This window comes from Loxodonta africana, chromosome 16 (assembly GCF_030014295.1).
Source record: "Loxodonta africana isolate mLoxAfr1 chromosome 16, mLoxAfr1.hap2, whole genome shotgun sequence".
Taxonomy (NCBI): domain Eukaryota; kingdom Metazoa; phylum Chordata; class Mammalia; order Proboscidea; family Elephantidae; genus Loxodonta; species Loxodonta africana.
Genome location: NC_087357.1, coordinates 84,063,992 through 84,088,075, shown reverse-complemented (window position 1 = coordinate 84,088,075; position 24,084 = coordinate 84,063,992). Strand labels below are relative to the sequence as shown.

Below are 24,084 nucleotides of genomic sequence, written 5' to 3'. Positions count from 1 at the left end.
CACATGCATATGATGTGATTGAAAACACCATAGGTTGGGTCAGGCTCACCTTAGTCTTCAAGGTGACATCTTTACTTTTCAACACTTTAAAGAGGTCTTTTGCAGCAGATTTGCCCAATGCAGTAAGTCGTTTGATTTCCTGACTGCTGCTTCCATGGCTGTTGATTGTGGATCCAAGTAAAATGAAATCCTTGACAAAGTCAATTTTTTCTCCGTTTATGACCATGTTGCTTTTTGGTCCAGTTGTAAGAATTTCCTAGGCATTTAAGAAGATTTCAAGGGATGTTTTTGGTTTAAAGTTTAAGGTTTAAAGATTGTCTCAGGGCAATAATTTCAGGGGTACATCCAGCCTCTATGACTCCAGGAAGTCCAGATTCTACAAGAATTTGAATTCTGTTCTACAATTTCTCCCTTTTGTTCAGGATTCATCTACAGAATCTTTGATTGAAATGCTCAGTAATGGTAGCCGGGCACCATCCAGTTCTGGCCACATGGCAAAGGAGGAAGTTGTTCACAGAGGTGCTTACTTGTTCTTTGTCCGTTCCCCCCCCAGGAGTAAGCTCGAGAGGGCAGGGGCCTTGTCTGTCTTGTCCACCCATGTTGCCCCCACCCCCACGTCCACCACAAAGCATACATCAGCTTGTAGAAGGGTCCTAAGGGCTATTTATTGTCTTAACAAAGGAATGGGTGTCCTTCTATGTGCTCAGCCAGGCCCTGCCTGTGTGGCTTCCTGTGTGCCCCCACCCCTTGGTAAACTAAGGCCATGACTGCTGTACTAGCTCCACGGAGCTTGCCTGGTGGGGGAGGACTTTTCATCAGAGCAGCGGCTTTCAAAATGTTTGACAAATGACTCTCAATGAGAAGGGCATTTGACGTTGCAACCTTTATGTGCCTACACATACGTATACACAAAACTTCACAAAGCAGAATTAACCCCAGGTTCAAGGAGCTCTGGAACTGTCCATCCGATTTACTTCATTTAAAAAATGCTGGCCATCGCCAACAGAGGTGGTTAAGTTCGAGAGCAGCCCTTCTCAACGTGTGGTCCCTGGACCAGTAGCACCAACCTCACCTGGGAACTTGTTAGAAACGCACATTCTCTCCCCAGACCTGGGGGCATTAGCGGCTCAGAGGTAGACTTCTCGCCTTCCACATGGGAGACCTGGGTTTGACTCCTACTGGTGCACCTCAAGTGCAGCCACTGCCGTCTATCAGTACAGGCTATGAGGCTAGATAGGCTTCAACCAAGCTTCCAGACTAAGCCGAGGAGGAAAGGTCTGGCGATCTACTGCTGAAAACCAACCAATGAAAGCCCTGTGGGTCCCAGCAGTGGGACTGCAACGGTCTGAGTCGCAGCTGACCATGAAGACAGCGCAGGACAGTCGTGTGTGGAGTGGCCTGAGTCAGTGCTGGCTGGAAGGCAGCCAACAACAGCACTCTAGAGGAGCGCGAGGCCCTGGTGGGCCGGTGGTGTCCCCCACCCTGCTGTAACAAGCCCTCCAGGGAGTCAACTCTTTACAAAGGCAAGGCAGTGGTTACCCCACAAGTCGGAAGGGTGTTGCCTTTTGGTTGTGACCGGAAGGGGGGTAACACGGGGGCTTCTGGGAAGCTGACACTTTGACTCTTCACTACCTGCGCCCTGTTTCCCTGGCCTAGCATCAGGCCAGGATGCTGCCCAGTGGGCAAGCCTGGGGCAGAGGCAGGGGTTGGCGGTTACTTGGGACGCTGAGCCTGATTTTCAGCACAGACGACGGCAGGGGCAGCTAGCCCATAGCCCAAGTCTCCATTTCTCCTCTTACTGTGAGGAAGCTGAGAAGCGCTGCCCTGAAGGACACTCTCTGACCCTTCACCACAGGATCTGAGTCCCACCAGGACCTACACTAGGAACTGAGGACCCCAAAATGAGCCGGACTTGGCCTAGTTCTCAGGGGGTCTCTGAGGGCAAGAGAGCCAGTGGGGTCAGCCCAGACCCTGAGGCATTCCAAGAAGCTGAATTAGCAAAAACTTCCGCTCTGTTAAAGACGGATATGTTGATACCCCGTTGTGAAAGCCTCTTTTCTCTCCACCACCCCCACCCTCCAGAGCCCCTTAGGCCCCAGCCCCTCCCAGCCCCCTGCTCCCTCTCCAGTGTGGAGAATCCAAGCTTCTCCCCAGCCTCCGCTCTTTATTATGGAGATGTATTAAACTCTCAGCCCAAATGTGAGGCCAAGAGCCCAGTCCCCAATTCTGCATCACAAAACCTCTGGGGGCCAGGTTGGAGGAGGGGCAAACCTGCAGGAAGTTCCCCTTTCCCCGGGTAACCCTGGGGAACCAGGGGTGGGGGGTGGGGAATTTCTATCACCATGGCGGAGGAGGGGGGGCGGCGGAATTCCAAGGCCATGGTTTCAGGCTGCCCCAGGGGTAAGTCCTGCCACGCTTGGCCAGATGAAGAGAGGAACACATCAGAGAGCCACAGAGAAAGAGCCAGTGGCAGCACACTCTTGGGCAGGGGTATGAAGCAGGCTCAGAAGAAGGGCTTGGCAATCTATTTCCATAAAGTCACAGTTATTGATAACCGAATGGAGCATAGTTAAACACTGAGACACATGGGATTGCCATGAGCCAGGAATGACTCGATGGCAGCAGGTTTGGTTTTTGGTCTGTTGAAGCTGCAGATGTAGCCTGAGGCCTATCAGGAGCCCAGCAGGCTGGAAGAAGGCTGGGCAAAGGCTGAGTCCAGGGAAAAGCGGTTTGCCAGAGGCAGATGGGCTTCACCCATACCACACACTCACCCAGCTCCCCAATCCCTTTCTGCCCCTTCTCCAGCAGGCCATAGGGCCACCTGGTGAGCCACAAAATCTCTCTCCAGCTCAGAAGAAATTCTTTTAATTCGATGCGGACACCAGGGCTCTCTCACTGATGCTGTTGCTCTCTTCTCGACAGTTCCCATACACCCAAGCCAGCTGTTCAGCCAGCCTGCACCAAGTGTGTGGGCTCGGGGCTTTAATGAATATCCTCCCCATGTTTTCTCTTTCACCAAATTCCGCTGGTTCTTAAAAACCATCACGCTATTTTATAAGCTGCCTCCATTCTGGACGCAAAGTATAAACAACCGAACAAGTAAGAAGTACACTTCATGGTGCCAGGATAGGAGTGTAACATATTCATCATGGTAACCAGCAAGGCTGCTTAGCACAACTCCAGATGGCAGTCATTCACACTGTAGTCTAAGTGCATGGCATCCCCTGGAGGCAGCCATTCACATTGTAGTTTATGTGGACAATATCCCCTGGAGTTCATGCAGCACATTCCAGGCTCAAGACAACCTTGAGGGAGGTATTACATTCCATTTTCTACAGAAGGAAGCTGCCCAAGTCTCCCAACTAGAGGGCCAGAGCTGAGGTTTTATGCCTTGTGCAAATGGCTAACATACTAGCCTACTAACTTAAAGGTTGGGGTTTTGAGTTCACTCATAGGTGCCTCAGAAGAAAGACCTCGTGATTTTTCAAAAAAATTAGCCACTGAAAACCCTATGGAACACAGTTCTACTCCGAAGCACATGGGGTTGCCAAGCTGGGGTTTGCTCCCCACCCCTATGAGCTCTGCTGAGAAAAAAAAACCAGGTGGCTGATTTTTTGGAAGTAGATTTTATCTATATAAAAAATCTCCAAAGATACACTGGTAAGTAGAAATAGCATGATACAGAAAGTGCGTATAACAGGCGTAAGTAAAGGGTGGCCATGTGCCTTTCTGCATACTACGCGCGCGCGCACACACACACACACACACACCACAGACCTCTACACGTGAAGATGACAAGATGACTCTCCACAAGGACCTGTGAGAAGTGGGCCACACGGGTTACTCTTTGGAAGAGGATCTGGCAAACAAAGGAGTGGGAGGGAGACTTACTTTTCACTGTGTGCGGCTTTGAACTGCTGAATTTTGTGTTGTTGTTGCTTACTCTTTGCTCCAAAAGTCTCATCTTTCTGAATTTTCGCATCCTGTTTCCTCTCTTGCCATCAGCTGATGCCATCAGCATCTCTTCCTGGTGCTGTCATATGGCTGCTTACATCAGCTCTCCCAACCCTTTGATAACTGCCTGTTGTAACACTGTGCCCTGTGGAGCCAGGGAACCATGCATGTCAGAAATGTGGTCAAACAGAGTAAGCAAGCCCTGAGTCAGGACCTTGACAGCCAAATGCTTGACCTTCAGTGTACCCTGAACCTGTTTTGGCTTCATCGTTTGCTTGTCCCTGGACACTAGGTGGATAAGGGTGCCAGGTGAGTGATTTCTGAGTAAGTGAGGTGTTACTGTAACGCCCTATGGAGGGGAGGGACAGGAGTCACCTTGGGTCTGGCAGCTTTACTGGCTGTGAAGTCAGGACAGTTCACTTGGGGAAGGCTAAGGTAATAAAGGCCCTCGGGAACAGCAGCATTTTCCCGGCCCAGGGGTGCTAGCCCCCGTATTGCAGGTGGGACATGAGTGGAGCAGGAAGCCCTGACAGGTGGGAGGAGTTGGGGTCTTGCTCCCCAGCCCTGTAAGCTCTGTGAGGGGAAAGCACTGGGCTAAGCTCCAGATGGCTGATTTTTCAAACAGCGGATCACCAGGCCTTTATTCTGAGGTTCCTTTGGGTGGACTTGAACTGTTAACCTTTTGTCAGCAATGGAGTACGTTAACCATGTGCACCACCCAGAGACTATATATACATATCATTCGTTTGACAGGTGCGTAGTATGAATGTATCATAACTAAATCCTATTTATGGATGTATACTGTTTCCAGTCTTCCATTACTATAGTCTTTTTCAGACCCAGGCTCACAACTGATTAGTGCGTCAGAATTTAACAGGTTGCAATCAGCATTAAAAAAAAAATGAACAGAAAAATTTATTATGGCGTATTTATTAACTAAATATAGTAGTTATTAACACTACGCTTTTACTCAATACTATTCAGGAAAGGTCAGCTTTGTTTTGTGCAGCCGTTGTTTAACTTTAGTGTAAGTCTGCGGGGTCATGGTATAGGATTTCTGACTGGGAGTCACGGCCCACAAATTGTGAAAAGCGCTGCTCTGCCCAGGCTGCGGGGCATACCTTCGCACGGCTGTCGTGGCACCCACATGCGGGCATTTCCTATGGGCCATTCAGGGAAGGGTAGCTGGTAAACCCCTGCTCTGTGCATTTTAAGGCGTGGCAGATGCTACCAAACTTCACACCCACCAACAGCATGTGAGTGCCTGCCTGTCCACACTTGTCTTTAGAAACTAGCTCACGTATTTCCTCCTTTGGATGCCTTCCCTGACCTCTCCCCACCCGCTCCCAGGGTAAGGGCCTAACTCTGTGCTCCCACCGTCACCTGACTCATGGGTGTCCCAGAGGGCCTCGGGGTGGGGAGTGCATCTCCGGCCCTTGCACTCGGCCTCTGACACAGAACATGTATGTTGAAGACTCCTGAAGACACTTTCCGACCTGTCCTCTTCCTGTCTCTCTGCCTCATCTCCTACCAACAGCCACACGCTCACTGTCTTAGGCAGTGTTGTCTAAAGAAGCAAAACCAGTAACGTGTATAAACATATAGATAGAGATTTATACTAAGGAAACGGCTCACGTGATTGTAGAGTTTGGACCACCCCAAGTCCGTGGATCAGGATAGAGGATTCTCCTGATTTACATAGCTGCAGGGGCTGGCAAACCCAAGGTCAGCAGCTTAGAGAGCAGGGCTCTTGCTCACAGTCTGTGAAGATCCATGAATCTCAAGATCGGCAGATAAGCTGCTAGGTCAAGTCTCCAGAACTGTAGGTCAGACAAACAGGGGGCAGCTGCAGGATCCAGAGCAGGCAAAAGCCAGAGTGTCCACTTATATTTGGATGCAGGCCACACGCCCAAGGAACTCCCTTTCAGCTGATTGGCTACTCATAGCAGATTCAATCATGGGACTGATTACATATAAACACAGAGAATCGTGGCCCAGCCAAGTTAGCACACATACATACCACACGTACGCGGAAGCACACACACTCTTACACACACCACACATATACCACACCAGACCCCACACACCTGCACATCCATGCAGCCCACACATACACCACACACACCCATACTCACATACCCTTGATGCTCTCTCAACACAAAACTGCCTGCCGCTCTCCGAGTCATCTTAAATGAGACTGGTTTTTTGCCTTAGGAGCTTGGTCAGCGTGGCGGCATCCTAAGAGATGGATATACCTGCAGGATGATTTTAAATCTGGCTTCTGGGCCAGCATGGCTGAGGGCCAAACCCTGGGGCCTGTGGAAGAGACTAAGGTATGGCCTCCCTTGGAAGTCTGCTGCCAACTGGCCCATCTTTGGCCTGCAGTGCTGTCTCCCTCCCTGTCCGCTGAAGATGGCTGCAATGTCCAACCCATTTGGGTGTGGGAACTAACGGAGGGAAATGACTTGCCCAAGGCCCTAGAGCCAGGGCTCATCTCTGGGGCTTGGTTACCAGGCTTCTAGCAGTTAAGATATATGGAACCCCAGAATCCAAGCAGGAGTCCCACAGAGGGATCCATTGTGGTTGGGACCAAGGTCCTAGAGAGGGGCCTGGGCTTCGGTACTGGACAGTCAAGTTTCTAGTTTCCTGAGTAACTGTGGATGAGTAATCTGTCCTCTATGAGCTTAGGTTCTCCTCTGTGAAATGGGCACACCAACACCTGGCACCAGGGCTATGGTGAGGCACCAGTAGGATAAAACATTCGAAGCCTGGCACAGGGCAGGGGTTGACCCCTGCAACATTTTTTTTTCCTCCTTCTCTCCTGGGTGATCTGGAGAGCCTGGTGTGTATAACCAGTTTATGAAACCTTTCTCAAAGCCACCCACCTAGGGGGCAAGAAACCATCTTAATTTCCTGTCACATGTCCTTGACCCTAAGTAAAAAAACCCACTGCTGTCAAGTCAATTCCAACTCATAGCGACCCTACAGGACAGAGTAGAACTGCCCCATAGAGTTTCCAAGGAGCACCTGGCGGATTCGAACTGCTGACCTCTTGGGTAGCAGCCATAGCACTTAACCACTACACCACCAGGGTTTCCACCCTAAGTAAAGCATCTCTAATTGCATCATTCCCAAGTCTGTTTACTTTGGCACCAAAGGTGTTTTTTAATTAAGAGATTTTATGTAAAAATCAAAATTTCCAACTCTTCTTGGAAAACTAGGAGAACTGGGCTGTATTCCCAGAGTAACAGCAATGCGATTGGAGCAGAGCACTGACCACTTCCTCACACAGGGCATCTGTTCACCAATTTGCCACAGTCCTCACCACTCCCCTAATGCCTCTCACCTGGCCTATTTCACTTGCTTATCTTACCAGCTTGGGTCCTGTAATATTTAGGTTTGTGGCCTCTACTCTGGGGAATTTCTAGGTCCTGCTATGATAGGCCATCACGTGTCTGTCCGTTTGTCATAATATGGTGGCTTACATGTTGCTGTGATACTGGAAACTTTGCCACCTGCATCTCAAATACCAGCAGGGTCACCCTTGGTAGACAGGTTTCAGTGGAGATTCCAGACTAAGATAGACTAGGAAGAAGAACCTGGCAGTCTACTTCTGAAAAAATTGCCCAGTGGTAACCTTATGAATAGCAGTGGAACACTGTCTGAGACAGTGTCGGAAGATGAGCCTCCCAGGTTGGAAGGCACTCAAAAGACAACTGGGGAAGAGCTGCCTCCTCAAAGTAGAGTTGACCTTAATGACATGGATGGAATCAAGCTTTCGAGACCTTCATTTGCTGATGCGGCACGACTCAAAATGAGAAGAAACAGCTGCAAACATCCATTAATAATTGGAACATGGAATGTACAAAGTATGAATCTAGGAAAATTAGAAGTCATCAAAAATGATATGGAATGCATAAATATAGATGTCCTAGGCATTAGTGAGCTGAAATGGACTGGTATTGGCCATTTTGAATCAGACAATCATACGGTCTACTACGCCAAAGTCAGAAATTGAAGAGGAATGGCATCACATTCATCATCAAAAAGAACGTTTCGAGATCTACCCTGAAGTACAATGCTGTCAGTGATAGGATACTATCCATACGCCTACAAGGAAGACCAGTTAATACGACTATTATTCAAATTTATGCACCAACCACTATGGCCAAAGATGTAGAAACTGAAGATTTTTATCAGCTTCTGCTGTCTCAAATTGATCAAACATGCAGTCAGGATGCATTGATAATTACTGGTGATTGGAATGCAAAAGTTCGAAAAAAGAAGGATTTGTACGTAGTTGGGAAATACAGCCTTGGTGATAGAAATGATGGCAGAGACGGCATTACGGAACTTTGCAAGACCAATGACTTATGTATTGCAAATACCTTTTTTCAATAACATAAATGGCAACTTATACACGTGGACCTCACAGGATGGAAAACGCAGAAATCAAATTGACTATGTCTGTGGAAAGAGATGATGGAAAAGCTCAATATCATCAGTAAGAACAACGTCAGGGGCCGACTGTGGAACAGACCATCAAGTGCTTATATGCAAGTTCAAGCTGAAGCCGAAGAAAATCAAAACAAGTCCACGAGAACCAAAATACAACCTTGGGTATATCCCACCTGAATTTGGAGGCCATCTCAAGAATAGATTTGATACACTGCACATTAATGACCAAAGACCAGACAAGTTGTGGAACGACATCAAGGACATCATACATGAAAAAAGTAGAGGGTCATTAAAAAGACAAGAAAGGAAAAAAGTCCAAAATGGATGCCAGAAGAGACTCTGAAACTTGCTTTTGAACATACAGTAGCTAAAGCAAATGGAAGAAATGATGAAGTAAAAGAGCTGAACAGAAGAATTCAAAGGGTGGCTCAAGAAGACTAAGTAAAAAGCATTATAATGAAATATGCAAAGACCTGGAGTTAGAAAAACAAAAGGGAAGAACATGCTTGGCATTTCTTAAGCTGAAAGAACTGAAGACAAATTCAAGTCTCGAGTTGCAACACTGAAGGATTCTATGGGCAAAATACCGAACGACGCAGGAAGCATCAAAAGCACGTAGAAGGAATACAGCGTCACTATACCAAAAGAAACGGTCAACATTCAACCATTTCAGAAGGCAGCATACGATCAAAAACCAGCGGCACAGAAGGAGGAAGTCCACGCTGCACCGAAGGCACTAGTGGAAAACGCGGCTCCAGAAACTGACGAAACACCAACTGAGATGTTTCAACAAACGGAGGCATTGCTGGAGGTGCTTACTTGTCTGGGCCAAGAAATTTGGAAGACAGCTACCTGGCCAACTGACTGGAAGAGATCCATATTTATGCCCATTCCAAAGAAAGGTGATACAACAGAATGCAGGAATTATGGAACAATATCATTATTATTATTATTATTATTATCATTAATATCACACACGAGTGAAATTTTGTGGAAGATCACTCAAAAGCAGTTGCAGTACATTGAAAGGGAACTGCCAGGAATTCAAGCTGAATTTAGAAGAGGACGTGGAACCAGGGATATCATTGCTGATGTCAGATGGATCTTGGTTGAAAGTAGAGAACACTAGAAAGGTGTTTACCTGTGTATTATTGACTGTGCTGAGGCATCCGACTGTGTGGATCATAACAAATTATGGATAACATTTCAAAGAATGGAAATTCCAGAACATTTAATTGTCTTCATGTGAAAGCTGTACAGACTAAGAGGCAGTCATTCGAACAGAGCAAGGGGACACTGCATGGTTTAAAATCAAGGAAAGTATGCATCAGGGTTGTATCCTTCCACTATACTTTTCCCATCTGTATGCTGAGCAAAAATGTGAGCAGCTGGACTATCTGAAGAAGAATGTGGCATCAGTACTGGTAGAAGATTCATTAACAATCTGCGATATGCAGATGATATAAGCTTGCTGCTGAAAGTGAAGAGGACTTGAAGCACTAACGGATGAAGATCAAAGACCACAGCCTTCGGTATGGATTACATCTCAACATAAAGACAATGAGAATCCTCACAACTGGGCCAATAAACAAAACCATGAGAAATGGAGAAAAGAATGACGGTGTCGAAGTTCTCATTTTACTTGGATCCAGAAACAACGTCCACAGATGCAGCACTCAGGAAATCAAAGTATTGCACTGGACAAATATGCTGCTGCAAAAGACCTCTTTAAATTGTTAAAAAGCAAAGGCATCATTTTGAGGACTAAGGTGTGCCTGACTCAAGCCATGATATTTTCAGTCACTTCATATGCATGCAAAAGCTGGACAATGAATGAGGAAGTTTGAAGAAGAACGGATGCCTTTGAATCGTGGTGTCAGCCAAGAATACTGAATACACCCGAGACTGCCAGAGGAAGGGACAAATCTGTCTTGGAAGAAATACAACAAGAGTGCTCTTTGGAAGTGAGGATGGCGAGACTTCGTCTCATGTACTTTGGACATGTTATCAGGAGGTATCAGTCCCTGGAGAAGGCCATCATGCTTGGTAAAGTAGAGGGTCAGCAAAAAAGGAGGAAGGCCCTGAATGAGATAGATTGACACAGTGGGTGCAACAATGGGCTCAAACACGGCAGCAGTTGTGAGGACGGGGCAGGACAGGCAGCATTTTGTTATGTTGTATACAGGTTCATTATGAGTCGGAACCGACTCAACGGCACCTAACAGCAACAGCAAGCTACGACAGGGTTACCATGCAATCTATTGTTGAAATGCAGACACTTTTAAGAATGAGAGTGGGCTCTATTAATAACTATACCAGGATAACAGGTGCATCCTGAAACTGTCCTGGGCAAATTGATGCTTGTGGCCAAGGACCCCCTGACATTTTCTGTTGCACAGGTCTTGGCAGGATCTTGAAAACAGTGTGAAGGTTTTCCAAAGGCTGGAGGCTCATTCCTTGGGGATTATGGGACTGGCACCAGGGTGGCTGCTGAACACAACTCTCCCCATCTTACCCTCCCCTGCTCTGGCTTTCCTGACCCTGGGAAAAGCCTGAGTTTAAGGGCCAGCCCAGAGGACGTAAAGTCAAGGCTCCAGTGTTGGGGGATTGGAGGCCCAGTGGGCACCTCCTCACTGGCAGCCCAGGCACAGGAGAGAGGAGGAGGTCCAGGGCCAGAGCCTTGCTAGGGACAGGCAGATGAAGAGCAGTCCAAGCCACCTGCAGGGAGCTAGAAGCTCAGTGGGGGTGAGTGCAGGCAAAGAAACCTCACCCCCTATTCTGTGATTCACTTTAGGTGTCTAGTCCAGGTGGGGATGGCTGAAGGTAGGAGGCCACTAGTAAAGCAGCTCCTTTCACCTTCATGTTGTTGTTGTCAGATGCCGTCCAGTTGGTTCCGACTCATAAAGACCCTACTATAGAACAAAACACTGCCCGGTCCCAAGCCATCCTCACAATTGTCGCGCTTGAGCCCGTTGTTGCAGCCACTGTATCGATCCATCTGTGTCAATCTTCCTCACAGCAACCCCAAACTAGACCTTATGAATCCCTGATGGGGAAACTGAGGCGTGGAAATGCCAAGCCCCGTGCCTGATGTCCTACAGCCGGTGAGGACCTGGGCTTGCCTATCCTGGAGAGAGCCCACTGCCTCCTACCAGGAGATGGCTGAATCCCCATTCAACTGCCAGGTTCAACACTGGGGTGGGACCGTGCACTTGTGGTGGGACTTGGCTCTGTACCTGGTGATGCTTTAAGAGTCCTGAAACCACCCCTGAGGAGTCCAACCTCGGCCTGGCCCTCCCCCCAGGACAAATGCACACTGTCAAGCAGGAGCCCCTTGTCAAGGGTCACGCTTCCTGCTGTGGTTGTGTGTAATGACTCAGCTCTACACAGGGAGTGGCCCTGTGGCCCTTGTGACCAGCTCTGTGGCCATACTTTTCAACACACTCAAAAACCCACAGCTAGAACAGATACATGAGGAAATGCTCACGAAAATTAGCCATTAGAGAAATGCAAATCGAAACTACAATGAGATTCCATCTCACTCCAACAAGGCTGGCATTAATCTAAAAAAACACAAAATAATCAATGTTGGAGAGGTTGTACAGAGACTGGAACACTTATCCACTGCTGGTGGCAATGTAAAATGGTACAACCACTTTGGAAAACGATTTGGCGCTTCCTTAAACAGCTAGAAATAGAACTACCATACTATCCAGCAATCACACTCCTTCCAATATATCCTAGAGAAATAAGAGCCTTTACACGAACAGATATATGCACACTCATGCTCACTGCAGCACTGTTCACAATAGCAAAAAGATGGAAACAATCTAGGTGCCCATCAATGGATAAATAGATAAACAAATTATGGTGTATTCACATAATGGAATGCCACGCAATGATAAAGAACAATGAGGGATCTGTGAAACATCTCATAACATGGATGAAGCTGGAAGGTATTATGCTAAGTGAAATTAGTCAGTCAGAAAAGGACAAATATTGTATGAGACCCCTATTATAAGAACTCAAGAAAAGGTTTAAACACAGAAGAAAACATTCTTTGATGTTTATGAGGGTGGGGAGGAAAGAAGAGGGGTATTCACTAACTAGATAGTAGACAAGAATTATCTTAGGTGAAGGAAGGTACAACACTCATTACAGGGGAAGTCAGCACAACTGGACAAAAGCTAAGAAGTTTCCTGAACACAACCAAACACTTCAAGGGACAGAGTAGCAGGGACAGGGATCTGGGGACCACAGTTTCAGGAGACACCTAGGTCAACTGGCATAACAGTTTATTAAGAAAATGTTCCGCATCCCACGTTGGTGAGTGGCGTCTGGGGTCTTAAAAGCTAGTGATTGACCATCTAAGATGCATCAATTGGTCCCAATCCACCTCAAAGGAGAATGAAGAACACCAAAGACACAAGGGAAGTATGAGCCCAAGAGACAGAAAGGGCCACGTAAACCAGAGGCTCCATCAGCCTGAGACCAGAAGAACTAGATGGTGCCTGGCTACCACCAATGACTGCCCTGACAGGGAACACAAGAGAGAGTCCCTGATGGAGCAGGAGAAAAGTGGGGTGCAGAACTCAAATTCCAGTAAAAAGACCAGACTTAATGGTCTGGCTGAAACTGGAGGAGCCACGAAAGAAATGGCCCCTGGACTCTCTGTTAACCCAGAACTAAAACGATTCCTGAAGCCAACTCTTCAAACAAAGATTAGACTGGACTAAAATATCTAAAATGAGACTTGTGAAGAGTGTGCTTCTTAGTTCAAGTACATACATGAGACTAAATGGGCAGCCCCTGTCTGGAGGCGAGATGAGAAGGCAAAGACAGACAGGAGCTAGTTTAATGGACATGGGAAATCCGGGGTGGAAAGGAGGAGTGTGCTCTCACTTTATAGAGAGAGCAACTATGGTCACATAACAATGTGTGTATACATTTTTGTATGAGAAACTAACTTGAGCTGTAAACTTTCACTTAAAGCACAATAAAAGAGAAAAAAAAGGAAGAAACCCACAGCTGGGGGGCAGGGCTGCGTTTTGGCCTTGGCGGGCAAGCTGATCAGCTCTGGGGCTACTATTAGGTCAGGGCTGCCAAGCCTTTCCAGGCTGAGGGGGGCCCCGTCAGCCATTCCCAGATGCAAAGGGACACCCCGGGCTCTTGTTCTCGGGCAGGGCCTGGGCCAGCCAAGCCGCCTCCCTTTGAAGGAACGTCTGATTTTCTACGCAACACGTGACTAGGTGCCAATAACTAGTTGCCCGTGGAGTTGATCCAGACTCATTGTGACCCCATGTGTGTCAGAGTAGAATTGTGCTCCATAGGGTTCTCGGTGGCTGATTTTTTAGAAGTAGATTGCCAGGCCTTTCTTCCTAGGTGCCTCTGGGTAGATTCAAACTGCCAGCCTAGTATAATCCAGCTGAGTGCACGGCTTGTACCACCCAGGGACTCCTCGTAGGTACCACAAAATGCACCTGTCAAAGCCCCACGAAAAAAGGGCTCCAAAGAATGTACTGAGGTGATGCTGAGCGGGGCAGAGGCACTGCAGGGGATGAGGATGCTGCTGTGTGTCCGAAGATGAAGGTCTGAGCACCTGTTAGTCGGGAGTGTTGGGGAATGTCAGAGCCTTGATTCAGGATGCTCGAACCTTTATTACCGGGTCCCTGACGGCCTTTCACTGATTCTTTGCTCTAGTCCACCCCCCCACCAGAACTGAGAGAGTCCTATGTTCGGCCTGAGGGTGGGCTGAGGGTCAGGGGGTGAAGAAGACTAGGACCTAGAGGAGGCTACCAAGTTAGTGCACACGTTTCGCTCGCTCGGCCAGTGGCTGGATCGGGCATGCTCCAGGCCAGCCACAGGGGCGGCTGGGGCACCAGCACCCTGTCAGTGGGGTGGGGGGAGTGGGCGGCCCAGCGGCAGAGGCCAGGACGGGATGCCGTGAGGCACAGCAGAGCTTTGTCTTGACCTCCGGCATAGACCAGCTATGCAGACAGCCAGTGAATGGCACTGTTGTGGTATTTTAAGAAAAGTCTACAAATAGCAGTCACTCAGAATGGGCCTCAGAGCCAGGCTCATGAATGCTGCAGTGGCAAGGGCAGCCGCCTGGGTGCTCAAGCCAGGACAATGGGGCCTCACAGCAGGGGCAGGGCAGGATACTGGGAGACCCCGGGCTTTTCCAGGGCCCCCACCATCTCTGCCACCACTGCCCTAGTGTTGGCAGTGACTTCCCAGGAGTTTATAGGTGAAGAGAAGTCCCAGCCTCTCTGAATACCAGGAGGGGGCTGCAATATCCTTTAGGCACCCGGAGTTACAGGGATATCCAGGTTCCAATGTTTCCTGTGGTCTGTAGAGGTGGGGGGGCACAGGAAGGAAGGATGTCTTTAGGTTTTCATCAGAAATCACTTTATTACTAGCCAGAGAAACCCCAAAGACCCACAGTCCTAGCAGCCAAGGACTATTAACTGGAATCTTTCCAGAAGAGTTCATTCTTGAGACTTAGAAGGTAGATCGGGAAGAGAAAAGAACAGGGATTTTGGAATCAGTCAGAGCTGGCTCCCATGTAGCTTTGGCCGGACATCCAGGTGGCCTGGGGTGGGTTAATGCCCTCTCTGAGCCCCGCTCTTCATCTCTTACAGTGATGGCATGTGCCCACCTCACAGATGGCCGAGAAACCAGAGCATGCTCAGTATGAAGAGGTAGGGACCCTCCAAGGTTACCCTTTTTTTCCTTTCAAATGAAAGACCACATATTTAATACATACGTACATTTTAAACACAACACATTTCTGAGCTATGGATGAGGAACCTAGCTGGGGCACAATGGGGGTCTCTTGACCAGTGAATCTACGGAGGTATGCATTTGCCTCTGACCGGATTTTTAAAGTGCCCTGTCTCCTGCTGGCCTGCAATGCAAAGGAGCACAGGGAGCCTGGCTGGGGGGACAGGGAGGGCTGGGGCCTGCTTCAAAGTGGAGAGGCCCAAGTCTCAAAGTCATTTGGCCCTTCTGGTACTTGGAAAATGTCTTGAGGCAACAGAGGAAGGATCATTTAAAAGCTGCCCCCACCCCCCAGTACACACATGGCCAGAGCCTGACAGTGCCCATCCAAGGTCTTAGAGGTGGCCTGGAAGGGCAGTGCCCCACCCCCCAAATCCTCCAATACACACACCAATTCTGACACACACGCCACACAAGGTGGGTTTCAGTCTGCAAACTGACCTGGCTACTTCCTCACTCCCCATCCTCAGCTCCCTCCCCCAACCCTCATCCTTGCCTTGAATAACTCCTGTAAGTACTCACCCTAAGTACTCCACACCCCAGTCCTGCCCCAGTGAACATTCTGGAGTCCGGAGAGTGTGCTCTCAATTCACGGGGACTGAACAAGTACTAGGGCAAGTCAGACAGCCTGGATCAGGGCCAAGAGCACCGTGGCCCAGACTCAAGAGTCCATGGGGGGAGCCCCAGCTGTGTGACCCTAGCTAAGTCACTTCCTCCCTTTGGGCTGTTCAAAAAACTTGTGTGGAAATTAATAGTCAGGCTAGGGGATTTCCAAAGACCTCCCAGCTCTGTGCCCATGACTCTATCATTATCAAGATAGACTCAGAATTTGAGGTGGACACTCTCTTAACCCTACCCTGGGCATTCTTCCCTGGGAAAGAGCTCGTTTGTTCCCAAAACTGGACTGGGATGGGGTGGGTAGTGGCATGTTTGCAGGCAGCTCGGGACACAGCTGCCAGGGTCTCACTCAGTTTGAAGAGGCTGGTATCCCCAAAGGACCCCAGGAATCCCAGCAGTTGTGGGGAAATGGTGTTGGTGGAACACTCATCCTACACCGGTCCTTTCCTTCCACGCTTTTTTCTCGGTGCATCTCAGCAGCTCCACAGGCGTGCTCACTGAGCTGTGTATACACAGCCCTGTGAGCCCAGGAGCGCACTCTCCAGGGCATGGCAGCAGGAAGTGGTGGAGTCAGGATTCCAGCCGGGCGGCCAGACTCCAAGGCTGTAAAACTCTTCACAAGAAGCCCTTGCCTCTGTCCACACGTGTGCCCTTGGAAAGTGACACTTGCCTGCAAAGTAAGGAGGTAGAAACGGGCTCATTTCAAAGATTGCTCCTTACCCCAGAGTTCTGGAGTTCTGGGCCCTCTGCCTCCAGAAGTCATTGAGGCAGACTGGGTACTGTTTCAAATGCTTAACAGTGGTTCTGCTGGGACCAAGACCAACCAGAATGGGATTGGCCATAAATTCACAGCTGGACCTAGGTGGTCCTGCTGGGCCAGCCAAGACCCCTTCCACAGCTAGACAATGGGAAGGTCTGAGGGGTCCCTAGGAGTCGGGGACAGTAACAGTTTTCTGACAGAGATAGAAGCATTTCGGTGCTTAGTACCTCTCAGCTGTCCTGGTGAGCGCCATCAGAATGTCCGCCACGCATGCAGACCTTTAGGGAGGTCTTTGAGACCCTGCTGGGGGGCCAGGCCCTGCCTTTGGGAGGCTGGGAAAGCTGGGGCTGGTCGTGGCTGAGGAACATGGGCAGGAGGCCATGCCAGCCCCTAATCCACAACTTGTGCTCTGCACCAGCAGGGACTGTCCCAAGGGACAGTGGCCACTGTGACAACACTGACTGTGGCAGGGTCTGGGAAGTCATAAAGACTGAGCTAACCCCAGGGGCGCCTGCTCTGTACTCCTGGTGTGCCAAGGTGGGGTCCAAGTTAGTAAGCATTCCCTCCCCCATGGCTGGGCTGCCAGCTTCTGGGTATTGGTTTGGGGTGCTGACTCCACAGAGCTGACGTAGACTGGCACCCCCATTAGCCCTCAGTCCCTGTGGGAGCCTGAGCAGGCTCGGAGGGAGCACCCTGCCCCCAGAGGAGTTGGGATGGAAGCAGATCCTATGCGTGACTGATCCCCAGAGAGGAACCTGACCTGCTCAAGCCACAAAGGAGAAGCTGCCACGAGGCGGCTTCTCCTTACTACTTTCGTTGTGCTGAGATGCTGGGTTAGCATGTCCGCAAGTGACGTGGATGGGGCTAGGGGGTGTCATATCTTTCTGTTTCAGGTCTCATTAGTAAAGGGCACATGCTGCTTTCATTCTTACTCTCTCCTTTTGTGTTCTCCACTGCTATCTGTCAAAGTCAAGCCCAGTTTCAAGCTTATTAAAATAAACACAGAGCTGAGGTTCGGGGGTGCAGACTGGTGCTAGGCAGCCCACATTTGTACTCCAGCCCAGAGTGGCCTTGGGCAGGGCGCTTAATCTCTTTGTGCCTCAGTTTCCTTATCTCTAAAATGAGTCTAATAATAGAATCCACTTAAGGGTTGCTGTGAGAATTAAATGATTTTATAAAGTGCTTAGAAAAGAGCCTGGGACATAATAGTATTATGTATGTTATGAATGATATTATTTTCTTTATTACAACAAAACACTGGCATTATCATTTTTTAGGGTCTTTTTTTTTTTTTCTTAAGCCTCAATCTTAATGATAACCATTACCATTATAGGGTATTTTCATACCTGCTGCTGCCCAGTCAATTCTGACTCATGGCAACCCCAAGTGTTACAAAGTAAAAGTGCTCCACGGGGTTGTATTGATTGTAGTCTTTACAGAGCCAGACTGTCAGGCCATGTCTTACACGGCGAGCTGGCTGGGTTAGACCCACCAACATTTTGGTTAAGAGTCAAGTGTAAACCATTTGTGCCACCCAAGGACTTTCTGTACATACAGAGGCCAATTCAGTTCTCCCCTATACAACCTGCTGAGGTTGTAGGTACTTGCTTTTATAGACAAAGCACCCGGGGCTGACAGACAGTAGGTGACAGATACAGAATTCAGAACCAAGTCTGTCTACTTCCAGATTCATTGCCTCCCCAACATCACACTACCTCCTTAGACCAAGCCCTCAGGTACCTTAACTGGCTCCCCAGTCACCACTTAGCATCTCAGTAAAGTGTAGGTAAGAGGGCAGGGCCTATCCAGAGAAGATCTAACTACCTGCCCAAACACCTTGGTATGAATCAGCTTCTCAAAAAGTCCCATCCCAGGGCACTCTCACCATGTGACCTACTTGCAGCTCCCTGAAAAAGTCACATTTGCAGGGCATTTTCATTATTTGACTTGACTCACAGTTTGCTCTGTGTGTATATGTGTGGTCATGGGGAGCAGCCCTATATCCAAGGCATTTGTCAAAAACAACCAGTGGAATATACTACCTACCTAAACTAACACAAATAGAGGTGGAAAATCTAAACAGACCCATAATAAAAGAAGAGGCTGAAGATGGCACCCAAAAACTGCCAACAAAAAAATGTACCAGTCCAGATAGCTTCACTGGGGAATTTTTCCAAGCACTTAGAGAGGAGTTGACACCAATTCTACTCAAACTCCTCCAAAGTGCAGAAAAGGAAGGAATACTTCCTAACTCATTCTATGGACCCAGCATAATACTGATACCAAAACCTGGTAACAGTGTCACAAAAAATGAAAATTACATGCCAATATTCCTCATGAATATAGATGCAAAAACTCTGAACAAAATTCTAGCAAACAGAATTCAACAACACATTAAGAAAATCACACATCATAACCAAGTGAGATTCATACCAAGAATGCAAGCGTGGTTCAATGTTAGAAAATCAATCAATGTAATTCACCACATAAATAAAGAGAGGAAAAGAATCACATGGTCATCTCAATTAATGTGGAAAAAGCATCCTTTTCTGATAAAAACTCTCAGCAAAATAGAAATAGAAGAGAAATTCCTCAACATAATTAAGGGCATATATGCAAAACCAACAGCCAACATTATTCTCAACGGAGAAAGACTGAGAGCCTTTCCTTTGAGACAAAGGTACCCATTAGCAACACTCTTATTCAACATTTTACTCGAAGTCCTAGTCAGAGCAATAAGGTAAGAAAAGGAAATACAGGGGTATCCAAATTGGAAAGGAAGAAGTAAAACTACATTTGCAGATGACAGGATCCTATACATAGAAAATTCCAGAGATTCCAAAAGAAAGCTACTGGATCTAATAGAAGAATTCAGTAAAGTGGCAGGGTAAAAGACCAACACACAAAAATCAGCTGGGCTCCTTTACACTAACAAGGAGAACTCTGAAAAGGAAAAATAAGAAAACAATACCATTTATTATAGCCCCCAAAATGACAAAATACCTAGAAATAAACCTAACCAGGGATGTAAAAGACCTGCACAATGAAAACTATGAAACACTACTGAAAGAAACTAAGAGAGACCTATATAAACAGAAGAACATTCCATGCTCACGGATTGGAAGATTTAACGTTGTGAAAATGTCAATACTATCCAAAGTGAAGTATAGGCACAACGCAATCTCGATCCGAATTCCAACAACTTTCTTTACTGAAATGGAAAAACCAATCACCAACTTTATATGGAAAGGAAAGAAGCCCCAAATAGCCAAAATAATGTTGAAGAAGAAAAATAAAGTAGGAGGCCTCACATTTCCTGACTGCAAAACATACTATACAACCACAGTAACCAAAATGGCCAGGTAATGGTTCAATGCCAGACACAGAGACCAATGGAATAGACTTGAGAACCCAGAAATAAATCCATCCATCCATGGGCAACTGATTTTGGACAAAGTGTCAAAGTCCATTCAACGGAGAAGAAATAGTCTTTTAACAAATAGTGCTGGCAAAACTGGATATCCATTTGCAGAAAAATGAAACAGGATCCATACCTCACACCACACACAAAAACTAACTCAAAATAGATAAAAGATCTAAATGTTAAAGCTATAACTATAAAGTTCCTGGAAAACAACATAGAGACAAAACAATTGGACCTAACTTTTATCAGGAATAGATTATCAAACAAAACTACAAATGCAAAAACAACAGAAGGCAAATTAGATAACTGGGATTGCCTAAAAATTAAATACTTATGCTCATCAAAAGACTTTATCAAAAGAGTAAGAAGACAACCTATAGATTGGGAAAAAAATCTTCAGTAATGACATATCTGATAAAGGTCAAATCTCCAAAATATATAAAAAATTTCAACATCTCAACAACAAAAAGACAAACAATCTAATTAAAAAATGGACAAAAGGGAGGCGGAGCCAAGATGGCAGAATAGATAGATGCTTCTGTCAAGCCCTCTTTAGCACAAAGACACGAAAAAACAAGTGAAACGAGTATATTTGTGACAAGCTGGGAGCCCTGAGCATCAAAGGGAAGCTTAGACAATGAACTGAGGGGCAGGGGGAGGAAGAGGCTGTTCAGAAGTGGAGAGGAGTTACCGGGACCTGAATCATGGGGAGCCCTCAGGCACCATTCCCGGAGCAGCGGCAGCAGTGGGCTGGTCCTAGCGTTCGGCCGCAGTTTCCTCAGGGAGAAGCAGCCAGCCACACAGCCTCACACCTCTGGAACCTGAGGAGAACAGTGCTCTTGGCAAAATCTAAGTACTTGTGTATATTTTACCACGCCACCCCCTCCCCCGCCCCCAAACCGGCTTTAGCAGATGAATCCCTGGGCCTGAGATAGACCCTGGTGAGCACCTAGAGCCATCCTCCCGGCCTTGGGGAAGGAAAAAACTTGCAATTGGCGGGAAAAGATAATTGGCTAGGTCCATTAATCTGGGAAGCTCAGGATAGAAGCGGCTCCTGTCCAGGCATAAACTGTCCACGAGGACCTTGAGAACCTTTCCCTTCTGCATGGACCTGTGTGGGCCTATTTCAGGAGAATAGGCCCTTGTTGGCAAACTCCAACCATTTCAGCTGTGCGGTGGAGAAGTGGGTGTTTGACGTTTGACATTGCTTTGCCTGTTAAGCAAGGTCCTCACCTACCCACGTCAGGGACCTAAGGACTGGTAGCTCCACTCAAGTCACCCAGCCACCCGCGACAGGGGTCCAAATACAACTGGTACCTCCCAGTCCCTACAACCACAAGCTTTGGGTGCCCATGGTCCCTCTGCAAAACCCACCTACCACCACACTCTAGGGAACAGAAACACGTTTTCCTCAGAGACACTTGGGGGTCAGTTCTCAGCCCCCTGCCTTGGTCAGAGCATGACCCCCTGCTGCAATAAGATACTGGTATATATGCCAATCACCCCTACCTCTCTAAGACTGTACGACAGAGCCTGTATCACACACTTGATATTAGCTTCGTGGAAATCTGAGCTGAATTCATACAAGAAAACTGAATGGACTCCAAGACTGATATACCTGATAACAGCTCTAGCCAGCTGGGGACAGGACACCAGAGCTCCAAAGGTGAAAATAATCAAGCTAGCTCACTCAAGCAACCCATAGGGGTATACCAAAACAAAACAAAGCAAGCACCTATGACACGGTAAGCAAGCATAAACTAAATACAATAACTTACAGATGGCTCAGAGACAACAGTCAATATCAAGTCACATAAAGAAACAGACCACGATCACCTCAACAAGCTCTCAAAACAAAGAATCCAGGGATCTTCTAGATGAAAGTGCATTCCTGGAATTACCAGATGCAGAATACAAAAGTTTAATATACAGAACCCTTCAAGACATCAGGAAGGATGAGACAATATGCAGAACAAGCCAAGGAACACACAGATAAAGCAACTGAAGAACTCAGAAAGATTATTCAGGAACATAATGAAAAGTTTAATAAGCTGGAAAAATCCATAGACAGACAGCAATCAGAAATTCAGAAGATTAACAATAAATTTACAGAATTAGACAACTCAGTAGAAAGTCAGAGGAGCAGAACTGAGCAAGTAGAAGCTAGAATTTCTGAACTTAAAGATAAATCACTTGGCGCTAATATATTCGAAGAAAAATCAGATAAAAGAATTTGAAAAAATGAAGAAACCTTAAGAATCATGTGGGACTCTATCAAGAGAAATACCTATGAGTGATTGGAGTACCAGAACAGGAAGGGATAACAAAAAATACAGAGAAAACTGTTGAAGATTTGTTGGCAGAAAACTTCCCTGATATTGTGAAAGATGAGAAGATATCTATCCAAGATGCTCATCGAACTCCATACAAGCTAGATCTTAGAAGAAAGTCACCAAGGCATATTATAATCAAGCTTTCCAAAACCTAAGATAAAGAGAGAATTATAAAAGCAGTGAGGGATAAACGAAAAGTCACCTACAAAGGAGAGCCAGTATGAATAAGCTCGGACTACTCAGCAGAAACCATGCAGGCAAGAAGGCAATGGGATGACATATTTAAAAAACTGAAGGAAAAAATTGCCTACCAAGAATCATATATTCATCAAAACTGTCTCTTAAATATGAAGGTGAAATTAAGACATTTCCACATTAACACAAATTGAGGGAATTTGTCAAAACCAAACTAAAAGTACAAGAAATATTAAAGGGAGTTCTTTGGTTAGAAAATCAATAATATCAGGTATCAACCCCAGACTAGAACACTAGGCAGAGCAACCAAAAGTCAACCCAGACAGGGAAATCCAAAAAAACAAAGCAAGATTATATATATATAAAAAAAAAAGCACAAAACAGGGTGACAGCGATGTTATTATATAAAAGAAGACAACATTAAAATAATAAAAAGGGACTAGGAAATATAATCATACGCCTTCCATATGGAGAGGAAGATACGGCGATACAAAGAAATAAAAAGTACTGTTCAACTTAGAAAAATAGGGGTAGATAATAAGGTAACCACAAAGAAGACAAACTATCCTACTCATCAAAATAAAATACAAGGGAAAAATACAGACTCAGCAGAAACAAAATCAACAATAAATATGAGGAAAGGAAAATATATAAAGAAAATCTACTCAGCACATAAAATCAAGAGGGAAAAAGAAACTGTCAACAACACACACAAAAAGACATCAAAATGATAGCACTAAATTCATACCTATCCATAATTACCCTGAAAGTAAATGGACTAAATGCACCAATAAAGAGATAGAGAGGAGCAGAATGGATTAAAAAACAATATCCGTCTATATGTTGCCTACAAGAGACATACCTTAGACTTAGAGACACAAACAAACTAAAACTCAAAGGATGGGAAAAAATATATCAAGCAAACAACAATCCAAAACCAGCAAAAGTGGCAATATTAATTTTTGACAAAATAGACTTTAAAGTTAAATCCATCAGAAAGGATAAGGAAGGACACTATATAATGATTAAAGGGACAATACACCAAGAAGATATAACCATATTAAATATTTATGCACCCAATGACAGGGCTGCAAGATACATAAAACAAACTCTATCAGCATTGAAAAGTGAGATAGACAGCTCCACAATAATAGTAGGAGACTTCAACACACCACTTTCAGTGAAGGACAGGACATCCAGAAAGAAGCTCAATAAAGACACGGAAGATCTAAATGCCCCAATCAACCAACATGACCTCGTAGACATGTACAGAACACTCCACCCAACAGCAACCAACTATACTTTCTTTTGTAGTGCACATGTTACATTCTCTAGAATAGACCACATATTAGGTCATAAAGCAAGCCTTAGCAGAATCCAAGCCACTGAAATATTACAAAGTATCTTCTCTAACCATTAGGCCATAAAATTGGAAATCAATAACAGAAAAAGCACAGAAAGGAAATCAAACACTTGGAAACTGAACAACACCCTGCTCAAAAAAGACTGGATTATAGAAGACATTAAGGATGGAATGAAGAAAATCAGAGAATCCAACGAGA

The 24,084-nt window shown here is 46.4% G+C and overlaps 1 protein-coding gene across 7 annotated transcripts in view; it reads right to left on the bottom strand.

Moving 5' to 3' along the window:
- ARHGAP22 (Rho GTPase activating protein 22) overlaps positions 1–24,084 on the bottom strand; it is a 113,068-nt gene that overhangs the window by 72,889 nt on the left and 16,095 nt on the right. For 2 of the 7 annotated variants that reach the window (XM_064269871.1, XM_064269875.1), the window contains exon 1: positions 3,892–15,706. The exons of 2 other annotated variants lie outside the window; for them this stretch is intronic. Coding sequence is in view for 3 of the 5 variants with exons in the window: in XM_064269875.1 (XP_064125945.1) it covers positions 3,892–4,021 (130 nt within the window). In the remaining 2 variants the exon portion in view is untranslated. 3 more of the 7 variants (XM_064269870.1, XM_023547197.2, XM_064269876.1) reach the window with 3 other exon arrangements.